The following is a 13,434-nucleotide window of genomic DNA, read 5'->3' on the forward strand; positions in this document are numbered from 1 at the left end:
TGTCCTTGTCCTGGGGGGACTTAAAAAGTCAGCGGTAGCTGCAGAACCAAAAATACTTTTGTTATCCACAGAAGTATCCAAAGGTTTGGCTCGATGCCATCAGGCAAAGCCTGAAGACGAAGCCAAGAATAACGCCTCATGACTGAACCAAAGGCAGCAGCTGCATCATAGCTGCATTTGACTGCATGGCGAGTAACTTGTGAAATGAAGCCCAGCATGGAAAGGACCAAAGCCTTTCCCTCAGAGTTAGGAAGGTCAGAAAACACCTTAGAATACCAAGAAAGAAGAGCCAAAACATACCTGGTCATATGAACATTGTAGTTAATGACCCTGAAGGACTAGGTGGGTAGCAATGTAAACTTTCTTGCACAACTTTTTGACTGCCCTACTGTCTTTACCAGAATGCAGCAGCTTGGTGGAGGTTAACAAACAGATGGCTTGTCAGAAGAGACAGACACTACAAAAGGGCATTTACATATAAAGAAACCTGCACTCCTCGGGCACCTTGTAGAACTTATCTGGCTTGTCAGGAGATACAGAAGCTGCAGAAAAGGTATCTAAAAGGGCAGCCAGAACAGTAAAAACAGCAGATGGCTTGGGAGACTCCATCTGTAGGAGCTCATAGTACCTTTCTTGAATATCAGATACCTGGGAACAATCCCACTTAAAAAGAGTCCATCATGCGGGCAATGGTATCCCCACCAGAGTGCTCTTCCAAAGGGGAATCCAGGCTTAAGGAATTTTTCACCTCTGAACCACCATCCAAGGGGGAAGGGATTTGGGAACGAGAAGCAAGGAATCTAAATTTCCTAGGCCTCTTGACTGGATTAGAAGATCAGTGGGAGCAGGAACAAAGATCCCTTGAGGGCTTGAAGGCCATCAAAGCATTAAATAAACTCCAATTGAAATCCTGTCATTCACATTACAAATCCCTCACAACAGGGGGAAAATGGTTTGCCTTGTGTTTCTTTTTCTGTGGGATAACCATACAAAAACATCCATGGAAGGTCAGACTCCCAAAGAAGCTCAACAGTTGTAGGAATCTCCTTCTTCATGAAAATCTGAGAACCCCCACTCCCCCAGTCCCTCAGACATGATCATACACGGCTCCCCTCAACATCAGATACAAATGTTTGAAAACCTCCAAGGACCTGTGAGAAACCGGATCCATGCCAGCCTCAGATGGTGCTGTGGCAGAGGAAATCTGAAGCAAGCACTGGACGAACTTCAAGACTTTCACTGACCTCTAGAGAGACATCTGGGGGACGCTGGACAGCAGCTGGATCAGGCCTGACCTTTTGGGCCTTTTTCTTGGCAGATAGTTGGCACTCAGGATGGGAGGATTCTGCCACAGCACCCTTAGCCAACAACTTAATACATTGGTTCTGCAGGCATATGGGCAAAGACGAGAGGCAACTATTTATGGTCTTGTGTACAAACGCCTAGTACCCAAACAAAAGAGACACTGATTGTGATAGTCTTTATGGTGAATTTGCCTCTTATACTGACATTTTCCATTTCTGTTTGACATGAACACAATAACAATAAGAAAAAAAAGAGAAGAAACCCCAGTTGGGCACTTATCTGAAAAACAGCCTGGTAACCAGAACAGCAGACGAGCATTCAGACCAATGTTTGATAATGGCGTTCAGACTGGTAGCAAAGAAGTTCTGATTGCTTGTGTCTGCACATCACCTTTATGCCCTACGTCATGCATGGGGAGCTTACATGTGATATACAGTGCCTATAACAGCTGAAGGCTTTGGTATACTGACCAGACGAAGGACTATCCTTTGTATGAGATCCCCAAGGTGAGGAATACTGCAACAGTGACATACAAGGACATCATGAGTATGCAATAAAAACACTGCTGCAGAAACAAACAGTATTCAGATAATCTTCAGAAATGCAAGCTTCAGTTGCACAACCCCATATGTACTGCACTAGATATTCAGTCAGATTCCTTACACCATGGATAACATGCAGTTCTCATACTAAGTTGCTGTAGTAATTAGTTTTGTTCATGTACACCAATACTTTAAAGCACAGACACTGTTGCAATTTATACTTCACAATGCATACATTCTATAAATTATTATGCACAATACGTTAACTTACTCAGATCTGTCACTCACATCTTCCAAGTACCGGACTATTAATCGATTTCCAGGAGGATATTCAAACCCACTAAGCTTTTCCCTTGCGTAAACTGCTGATGCTACATTACTGTAACGCACTAACCCAAGACCTACAAAAAGAGAGAGAAATAAATAAGCACTACTCATATTAATTCAAACCTTAAATCAAGCACAAATATGCAATACAAGTTATCATTTCTGGACCTAAATCTGCACTTCTTTCTCGGTATATCAATACGCTGGTTATTGTACCAGAGACTGCATTCGTAATTAAGCTTCAGACAGCATTCATACCTGCCATATGTACAATGAAACATCTGAAGCTTTTCATAATTAACCTGCTTATGAATAGGATTCCAAAATTATATAGCTATCTATTATATTTTATGAGTGAGTGCTGATAATAACCATCAGGCAATGCAGTACAGATGATTACAAAAATGGATGATGCTTTTTGGAACTTCACTGAAAATTCACCAAGTACCTAAATCTATCCTTGACATACACATCCATTCCATAGACAATCTCCTCCTTCAAATATCTAGGACTATGACTTGACCAGTCACTAAACTTCCATTTGCACACAGAAAAGTGAGAGCCAAAATAAACTCCCTCCTCACTGGGGTAAAAAGATCTCCCCTTTTCTATTCCAACCAGCCAGTTCTTTTTCAATTTGAATATTGGTTCTTGTACACAGACCTGAAGAGAAGGATCTTTGTTAACAATAGGTTATGAAAATAGAAATTGATTTTTACATGCAAATGTATATGTATATATTTATATATATATATCTATATATATATATATCTATATCTATCTATATATATATATATATATATATATATATATATATATCTATATATATCTATATATATCTATATATATCTATATATATATATATATATATATATATATATATATATATATATATATTTTTTTTTTTGATTGCCAAATGAACTAAGGTTGATATATTTCCAGCCATGTAGTATATTGTCTTGGATAAAATCACAGACTTAATAATCTTCTTAATAATATAAGGGTTATATATTATTATGGCAGCTACTAAGTAGGGCAGGACCAGCGAATGTCACACTGATGGGGGAAGGGATGTGAATTTAACATGTGTACCACTAACACTGTTTTACAGCACAATAAACCACTCCCATGCCTGATAAAAAGTATATATATATATATATATATATATATATATATATATATATATATATATATTTAGAAAGCTTGTGAGGAAATTATTATTCTATTTTTGTTTTACTGGATCACTTGTCTGTGTACTTAATAAAGGATTATCGACTGGAAATAGACTGCCTGCTTTGCTTGGATTACTTTTGAATACTTAGTAATGCTGTACAATTATATATATTTTCTATTATTATTTTTCTTTGTTTTGACTTAAGAAGAGTTTAAGTTTGCTACTTCTACTACTATTGTCTGATCTGATTAATATACAGTGATTAACTAGAAATATATGGACTGAAAATCTCCCACACAGAGAAACAAAAAAAAAAAAAAAAAAAAAAAAAACATGCCCCATGGCTATGAAAATGGCCTCAGTTGGAAGCCCATTTTCCATGTTAGGCTACAAAAATGGTCTCAGTAAGTTTGAAGCCCATTTTCCATGTCAGCATGGAATTAATGACCGTACAAGACCGGTAAGGGGAGTAAACTTCTTTTTGAAACCACAGCAACAGTGTGAAAAACATGTTACATCTGTTAATGTGTTCTAATTTTTTTTCCAAACATCTTGACTATGGGGAAACATCTTCTCAACCTGGCAAAGTATAGTGCTTTAGGCACAGGAGTAATGAAAGCATGTTTAGAAGAAGATGGAATAGTGTCATTCCGAAAGGCAGACAACAGATGTGTTTGAATGGTTTTACAATTAGCAGTAGTTTGTTTAAATGCTTTCCAGTGTTCACACTCCATAATATTGCGTTAAGGCATCAAGCAGAATGACCACTAGAAGTAAAAATCTTTAGGAGACATTTGCCCATCACAGTCATAACTTATCACAAACTCTGGCAAACCCTTTATAAGTACAGTTGATATAAAGTCAAAATTAGCAACTGAAATGAATGTATGTTACTGTGTAGTAAAACATTTTTAGGCAAGTAGAAGATGCACATCACTTGAAACACTCAGAGCTAAACAGATGGCTCACTAGTAACTCTGTATACAAGAGGAAGCCATGCAAATACCTACACTGGTGCATGCTGTCACAAGCCTTTATTGGACCTATAGAGAGAGGCAAGGAGCCACTAGTTTGACAGTTTCAGGGTGGCAAGTCAATTAGGGTAAGGTGTGCTAACCCAAATGATATGCGTTACTCTTACAGAACTGATGCTCCATCTAAATTTTTTATGCAGACCACTAACTGTGCAATATAAGTGACCACAGTCTACTCACAAATGTCCAGTTTTTAAAAGTCCCCATGAAAATACAGGTGTCTAAAATCTTACCATAAAAGTAGATGTCCTTTTCACTGTTGCAGTATTCTTCACCTTAGGGAACTCCTGCCAAGGATGGCCCAACGTCCGGCCAGTATACCAAAGCCTTTAGATCTTGTATACACTGTATGTCACACATATGCTCCCCACCCAGGACAAAGGACATAAAGGTGACGCAAGGATGCAGTTACCCATAACAACTGCCCAGCACAGAACAGGCTCCACAGGACAAAGGGAGATTACACATAGCCAAAGGAAAAAAAATGCACAACAAAAAAGGGGAACCCTGAGCTAGGAGGGTAACCAAATCAAAAGCCAAAAGAAAAAGGGGGGGATGGAGGGGGGAATGAATACTGCAACTTTGAAGAGAAGAACATTTATTGTTATGGTATGACTTTATATAATATGTCCTTCTATACCACTGTTCCAGTACTCTTCACTTTAAGGAGAGTGCAAAAGCTTAACAGGAGGACTGGGTGGTAGACGGCTAGGAAGAGCCCTCAAAAACCAATGCAGAATGGCTCTAGCAAAACCTGCTCTGACCCTAGAAACCATATCCAATTTATAATGCTTAGTAAAGGTATGCCCTGAGGACAAAGTAGCAGCTTGAATGATGGAAATGGTGTCTAAACCCCTGAAGAAAGAATGAGAAGCAGCAACAACCCTAGTGGAATAATCTCTAACTGAAGTAGAAAGAAACTAGTTATAAAAAGAATAACAAAAGACAATGGCCTTAGATATACAGGAGGAGATTGTTTAGTTTGAAACGGTTAAACCCAAAGTCCTGGGATGAAAACAAACAAAAAGCTGGTCAGGCTTACGAATGGTCTTAGATTTATTCAAATAATACTGAGCTGTCTGGGCAAATCCAAGGTAAACAGGATCTTCTCACTAGCAGACTGTGGAGAAGGAAAAAAGGAAGGGAGATGCAATACCCCATCTAAGGACAACTCATTAACACCCTCGGGCATAAAAGAATTAATATGATGGGACACCCTAGCTTTGCGAAGGAACAAAAAGGAGGAATGACAATAAGGGCCTGAAGATCAGAAACCCTCCGAGCAGAAGTAAGAGCAAGCAACAAGACAGTATTCAGGGTACAGTGTTGGACAGAAGCTGAAACTGCAGGCTCAAAAAGAGCCCAAGTCAATTTTTTCAAAACAAAATTAAGGTTCCCAAGGAGAAAGAATAGGCTCCCTTGGGAGCCTAAGATGTAGAACACCTTTAAGAAATTGTATGACCTCAAAAACAAGAAGCCAAAGGAGGAGTCAAGGGCAGACGGGCAGAAATAGCTGACAAACTGTCCTTCACTGAAAAATAGGCCAAATCAGACTGAAGCAACTCACATGAACAGGAGAAAATCAGAGGGACCCCACAGAAAAAGAGGCTTTGCTACAAGCATGGCACCAGGCACATTTTTTTTTTCCATGTGGACATACAAGACTTTCTGGTCACTTTTTTTTTTTTTTTTTGCCTCCTGTAAAACCCTGAGCATGCCCTCAGAAAAAAAGAGGTGCCTAAAAGGGATCAAAACTCTCTCACCCACAGTGTCAGTTAAAGATTGGACAAGTGAGGACGGAAGAGTAACCCCTCGTCCTGTCTGAGGAGGTCCAACCGGTGAGGCAGCCTGTGATGATTGACTGCCCCTGGCCAGGTGCATTACGAGAGGAAAGCAGTGCTGTCTCAGACAAAAGGGGGTCACTAGCAAAATTTTTTTGGGGAGTCCATATGAATCTTCTGCAGGACTCTTGAAACTAGAGAAAGAGGAGGGAAACCACACAGAAACATCACCTTCCAAAGAAAGGAAATGGCATTCATCTTCCATGTCAGATGGCATGGTACTCTGGAACAGAAGAGGGAGGTGCCTGTTCAGAGGGGAGGCAAAAAGATCAACCAAGGAATGCCTCATTGATGGACTATGTTCCAAAAACACACCTCTATTAAGCATTTGTCCATAAGCCTGTGTGTTTTGGACCTGCTCAGAGTGTTATTGTGATCTGAAGGGATATAAAATGCCTGAAGTGCTAGCTGATAACTGATGCCAGTCCCCAAACCTGAAGAGTCAGTCTGCAAAGAAGGCAAGACTTTGTGCTCCCCTGCTTGCTGACATCCCACATCATTGTAGTGCTGTCTGTGTAAACCTTCAGGGGACCTGGAGACAGTATGGGGTAAAAAGCCTGAAGATCCAGAATCAGAGCTCTCATCTCTTTAATATTGATATGATCTGACTTCTAATTGGGGGGGGGGGGGGGGGGGGCAGAGAACTTGAACTTTTAGGTGACCACAAGAAACCCCCCACACCACAAGTGCTCGTAAATAGTTCTTGGGAAGGAACCAGAGGCTGAAAGGACAGCCCTAGGTTGAGGGTAAGTTGTTGAATCCATCCCTCAAATTTCCACTTTATACAAGGAAGGAGTGGCACTCTGAAAATCCAGAGGGTAGCTGTGCTACAGCCAATGGAACTTCTGCATATGCAGCCTTGCAAGAGGGAGCACTGGAATAGAATAGGACATGAATCCTAGGGTCCAGAGAAACTCCCTGGCTGGAATGGCAGGCATTACAACAGAATGAAAGAAAACTGTCAAGGATAAAACCTTTGGAGGTGGAAGAGATGGCACTGTGAATCCTGCAACCCAGAAACAGATGATCCTGAGAGAGAGAGTCAGGAAAAACTCTGAAGTTGACAGTGAACCCCAGATTTTGAAGGATAGATATGAACTCTACAGCCTGGAACAAGCAAATGAGAGAAATGCCTCTGAGCCTGTGAAAGGCAATCACAGAAGCTGGGGATTGTGTTAATACCCTTGGGGCAGTAGAGAGGCCAAAGGGCAAAGCAGAGAACTGAAAATGAGAGGAAGAAACAGAGAAATGCAAAAACTTCACGAAAGGATGGTTAATAGGAATATGAAGGTAAGCATCTTTCAGATCCAAGGAGACCTGGGGCAGCAACCGAGGAAACAAGGTTTGAAGAGAAAACATCCAAAAGGAAGGAACCTTTTGAAAAGTGTTGAGTAAGGAGAGAACCAGAATAGGTCTCATAGTGCCCTCCTTTTGAGGAACCAGGAACATTCTGGAATAGAATCTCTTTCCTACTTGGGAAGGGGGAACCGGCTGAATACAGCTGTGGTCCGCCAGGGTCCCAAGAACCTCTGAGAAATGAGGAAGCTGCTCTCAAAGAAGTTGAGGAATCTCTGAAAAAAGCAGGGAGAGACTTCCAAACCATAAAGTTACCTTGACAGATGATGGATAGAACCCAAGAATCTGAGGTGATAAGTTGCCAGTTTGGAAGACAGAGGGACAGTTGGAGAGACAAGGGAACCTGGCCAAGGGTGGGGGTGGGGGTGGGGGCAAAATCTCAAAGGAAAGGTAGGTTTGTAGGCTTGTCAGATAAAGGAGGCTTATCAGTCACAGCAACTTGAGAAGATTTGGCAGGAGGCGCTCACCTACCACCCTTACTGCCTTTAATGGCCTGATGAGGCTGCCTACGAACAAATATTGACCTAACAGGATAGTTCCTCTGGAACGTAAGGATGGGAGAGACAAAACTATGCTTAAGCTCAAGCAAAGCTTTACCTTTTTTTAACAGATGTAAATATATCAGCAACAGTAGTCCCAAACAGATTATTATGCAAAGCAGCATCCAGCAACTTGGCCTTAATGTGTTCAGGTAATGACAAACGAAACCAAAAATAACACCTCATGAGAGACCCAAAGGCAACAGCTCTGGAAGAGGCATCAGCAGCATCACAGCTGTACTTGATTAAGTGGTGAGCCACCTTAGAGGCAGAACCCAAAACAGAGAGAGCAGAGGACTTTCCTTCAGCATCATGGAAGATCAGAAATAACCTGACAAGCCTGGGCAATCAAGGTCAGAGAATATTGGGTCATTTGGGCGGCGCAGTGGTGCAGCGGTTAACGTTGTCGCCTCACAGCAAGAGGTTCATCGGTTCGATTCTCGGCTGGGGTGCCTTCTGTGTGGAGTTTGCATGTTCTCCCTGTGTTCGCGTGGGTTTCCTCCGGGTACTCCGGTTTCCTCCCACATTCCAAGACATGCATCTGGAGCATTTCTCCCCGGGCCTCCGCTGAAAACAGGCTCTGTGGAACCTAGTCAGACTTTTCCGGTCAACAAATGATAAATAAATAAAATAAAAAATAAAATGTGGGTCTGGTAATTAATGGCCCTAAAGGCCAGGATGACAGCAGTACAGACCTTCTTTCTAATCCTCTTCTTGGCCCTACTGCCCTTATCCAAAGGCAGGAGCCTAATAGAGGGAAACGCTTAAAAGGCTCGTCAGAGGACACTTGACACCACAGCAGGATCAGCAGAAGGGCAACTAACAGGAACAGACAATCCTCAGGAACCTTACAGAATATATGTCGGGTTTCTTAGGAGCAGCGGGCTAAGAATCAGGCATTTTAGAGGCAGCTATAAAGGTGTCTAACAAAGCAACCAACACAGGAGGTACTGTAGAAGGTTTAGGCATATCCACCTAAAGCAACTCATAATACCTCTTCTGAATATCAGACACCTGAGAAGAATACCACAAAGTATTCCATCATTCTGGCTACTATGTTCCCAAAAGGCCAACCATCCAAAGAACACTCAGGGGATAATGGATTCCTCTTCATCAGAGCCATAAGCCAAAGGAGAAGGCATCTTAGAAGAGAAAGACAAAGACCCCTCAGACTCTGAATCCTCATCAGAGGAATTAGGTTCCCTAGGCCATTTAGGAGGAGATGAAGTTCAAGGTAGAGTACGCACAGAAACCCCTTGGGGAGGCTTCAGGACCACTAAAGCGCCTCAACCAGCAGGCCAGTATTGGCCCATGAATCTTTTGGCACTGGGCCCCAGAGAAAGAAACTTTTTATGTTGGGCTTCCTACTGTTCAGAAAAGTGTGTGTGTGTGTGTGTGTGTGTGTGTGTGTGTGTGTGTGTGTGTGTGTGTGTGTGTGTGTGTGTGTGTTTCTGTTTGCGTGTGTGAGTGAATGCGTGCAGGAAAGCAGAATGGATCTGGGTGAAAGCAGAAAAGACTGTGTATGTGTGTACGACAGTGAACAGTGAGATCAACTGAACTGTTATTTTACACTTGCTAAGCACTGCTTTTGCTGTTTAGCGAGCGTAAAATAAAAATAAATTAACCAAAAAAAGTGTGCATTATGTGTATGTTTGTCTGCGTTTGTGAGAGAATACATGCATGAAAACAGAAGAGATCGTGTGTGAGAGCGAGTGAATGAGTGAGAGAGAGTGAATGAGTGAGAGAGAGTGAATGAGAGAGAGAGAGTGAGAGAGAGAGAGAGAGAGAATGAGAGAGAGTGAGAGAGAGTGAGATAGAGTGAGTGAGAGTCAGAGAGAGTGAGAGAGAGAGAGAGAGATTGAGAGAGCGAGTGAGAGAGAGCGAGTGAGAGTGAGCGAGTGAGAGTGAGCGAGTGAGAGTGAGCGAGTGAGAGCGAGCGAGTGCGAGCGAGCGTGAAAGAGTGAGAGTGAAAGAGTGAGAGTGAAAGAGTAGGAGTGAAAGAGTAGGAGTGAAAGAGTAAGAGTGAAAGAGTAAGAGTGAAAGACTGAGAGAGAGTGAACGAGTGAGAGTGTGAGAAAAAGTGAGAGAGAGAGAGAAAGTGAGTGAGAGAGAGAGTGAATGAGTCAGTGAGAGAGTGAGAGTGAATGAGAGTGAATGAGAGAGTAAATGAGTGAGAGTGAGTGAGAGTGAATGAGAGAGAGAGTGAAGGAGTGAGTGAGAAAGAGAGAGAATGAGTGAGTGAGAAAGAGAGAGAGAATGAGTGAGTGAGAAAGAGAGAGAGAATGAGTGAGTGAGAAAGAGAGAGAGAATGAGTGAGTGAGAGTGAGAGAGAGAGAAAGTGAGTAAAGTGAGTGAGAGAGAGTGAATGAGTGAGTGTGTGTTCATATTACATCATCATCATCCTCCGCAAACCTTCATGACCTCCCTGGATCTGAAGGATGCATACCATCACATCCCTATTCACCCCACTTACAGGAAATGTCTTCGTTTCTCTGTGGGTTCTTCACATTTTCAGTTCTCTGCTCGCTCTCTTCTCCTTTTACTCCAAATAAGCGGTCCTTATCCAGGGGTGCTTCAATTAATTTAGACTTGATATGATCAGAAAGAGGTTGTTCCTTCAACCATGCAGGTCTCCTAAACATCCTGACACTGCTGCCCTGCTTGAGGCTTCTACGGCATCATATCCACAGCGCAATGAGTGTTTGGCCACTTGACATGTAGAGTGCAGTAAATCTCCTAACTCTTTCAAACTGGCACAGTCAGGAAACATAGAAATATTTTGTTTTAATAGCCCCAAAGTGTATTGTTGATATTTTTAACATATGGAACTGACATCTTAGTGCTCTGATAGCTAAGGCTGCAGAGGTGTATACTTTTTTACCCAATCTGTCCACAGCTCTGGAATCCTTATCAGAAGAAATAGGATTCTTGGCAGAACTAGTCTTAGCTCCCTGTGTAATACCCTCTGGGTCGGCAGCAGGATTTCTGTACAGGTATTTGTGAGAATCCGATACTCTGTAATACCTGTTAGGTTTACTGGGAGCATGTGGGAGGGCGTCAGGGGCTAAGCTGGATTAATGGAAAACATCATCTACCACTTCTAAAATAGGGGGGATGGCCAGGGGTCTGTGCTGGGGCAGGTCCAGAAACTCTCAGTCTTTTCTTAGACTGGGGGAAATCCTGAGAATTCCATTGGAAATTTTCTCTGAGAATGTGAAAGGTTTCCCCAGGAGAGGTCTTCTGGTGGGGAGGCAGAAGGAATGGATTCCTCTGCATCTGAATCCTCATAAGCAGTAAGAGGTTGTTGTTCCTCTTCAAAATCTGAATAATCAGATTACTCAGAATCCTGCTCTGTGATAATTTCAGCAGAAGGGTGTATTTTCCTTTTAGAAGTTGTGGCTTGATTACCCCTGATAAGGGAGATGAGATCCTCTGCCATTTTAAGCAAATGTGCTTGGGGTGGTGGAGCAGGAGCAAGATGGTGGCTAGAGGCAGACTTTCTAGGAGTGGCTTGGCTTCTTGGCCTAAGAGTATCCATCGGTCTGACAGAAACGGTAGTTGGATGAGAAGACGTCGTTTTTTGTCTAGATTCGAGAGGTCTCCTTGGAAGCCTGTGCCTGCGTCGTTGCTCCAGACCCAACCGAGGCAGAGACAGCCAAAGGCTCGGAAGACGAAGAAGATTTCTGTGGCATACCGGACTCTGAAAGGGTCTGGGTAGAGGCTTGCATATAGAATCAGGCACCAGGGGCTGCAATAGCGCCTCACTGATTTCCAGAGAACTAATGACCTGCTTAGCAGTAGAGTCGTCGGAAGGCTTAGCCTCGTGTGGTCTGTCTCTATCTTTATCTCTGCGTTTTTTTCAGAATGTCCATGGATTGCTGGCTGACAGATGCCATTTCGAGATGCAAAGACTGAAGTTGAAAATACCTGTCTACATTAAGAACTCTACGGCTAATGGTTCTCGCGTTAAAGAGGACGCAGAACCAGCAATGGGGGACGTTATGGTCTGAGACTAAAACAAGTGACGCAGTATGAATGGAAGTCTCGGTGTGGGATCTGCTTTCCACAGGCGAGACAATTGTTAACTTTTACATACATCGGTTAGTGCAAGAAAAAAGGATCCCCAATGGGGTACTTGGCTTTAGACATTTTTAGCTGTAATTCAAACTCTGGTAGTGACCAACCGGCACACTTGTGAACGGATTCTGCTATGGGCTCCACAGCAAAAAAGACAGATGTTATGGCATCTGCTGCCTTGCTTTATAGCACTGATGACCTGACGCCAGACTACAAGCGATAGCAGCCGATGCAGAAAAACACTTACTATGGTATTCGGGCTGGCCGAGGGCTACCATAGCAAGGATAACCCACAGGTGATGACTGCAGTGAAACACGAAAAACATCAAGGTCTTGTGATGGGGTCATTTGGGACTTTAAATGATTGACAGTAAGCTGTAGATTATGTAGAATCCTGCAAACTCAGTTCAGGAGTTAAGTCAGGAGTTGAGACAGGGTGAGAGGATTCTGGTGAAAGATCAATAAATCGTCTAAGTAGGGGTAGATATGTATGCCCTGTAGTCTGCAGTGTGCAGTGTGCAATGACTGGGGCTAGACATTTGGTGAATACTCTTAGGGCTGTGGAAAGCCCAAAAGGTAAGGCAGAGAACTGAAAATGTGAGGAACCCACAGAGAAACGAAGAAACTTCCTGGAAGTGGGGTGAATAGGGATGTGAAGGTATGCATCCTTCAGATCCAGGGAGGCCATAAAGGCTTGTGGAGGAAGAAGATGCTGTAATGTGAGCATTTTGAAGGTCGGTACCTTAAGGAAGAGGTTGAGGAAGGATAGGTTGAAGATGCGTCTCCAAGGACCATCCTTTCTTGGAACCAAAAACATCCTGGAGTAGAACCCCTTGGTTATTTGGTCTTCGGGTACTACTTCTATACTGCCCTGAGAGAGAAGTTATGTCAGGATGGAGGGGAATAATGAAAGCTGACTGGAGGGAAGTTGTGCAACAGCCTGGAAGGGTGGAGATTCCCACCAAGCCCTAAAATATCCTCTCTTGATGGTGGAGAGTACCCACCTGTCTGTAGTAATTTTCGGCCAGGAGGGTAGGGATATGGGTAGGCATAGGGAGAGGGGGTGGAGGTGGGTAAGGGAAGGGATTCACAGTGGAGGAGCTCTATCCGGGTCTGGCTGCCTCCGAAAGGATGTGTGTGTAGAGGTGAATGAAGATCTAGGAGCAGATGGTTTCCTATGTTGCCTTCTTCCCTTGGGATGAGAGGCAGAGGAATGGGAGGACTGCCTCTTAAAGCTGG

General features: G+C 42.9%; 1 protein-coding gene across 2 annotated transcripts in view; it reads right to left on the reverse strand.

Annotated features, from left to right (window-relative positions):
* RBM45 (RNA binding motif protein 45) overlaps positions 1 to 13,434 on the reverse strand; it is a 687,506-nt gene that overhangs the window by 363,559 nt on the left and 310,513 nt on the right. For both annotated transcript variants that reach the window (XM_044075431.1, XM_044075430.1), the window contains exon 6: positions 2,119 to 2,248. In XM_044075431.1, coding sequence (XP_043931366.1) covers positions 2,119 to 2,248 — 130 coding nt within the window. The remainder of the gene's footprint in view (positions 1 to 2,118; positions 2,249 to 13,434) is intronic.

This window comes from Protopterus annectens, chromosome 6.part1 (assembly GCF_019279795.1).
Source record: "Protopterus annectens isolate FY-2018-M chromosome 6.part1, PAN1.0, whole genome shotgun sequence".
Lineage (NCBI taxonomy): Eukaryota > Metazoa > Chordata > Ceratodontiformes > Protopteridae > Protopterus > Protopterus annectens.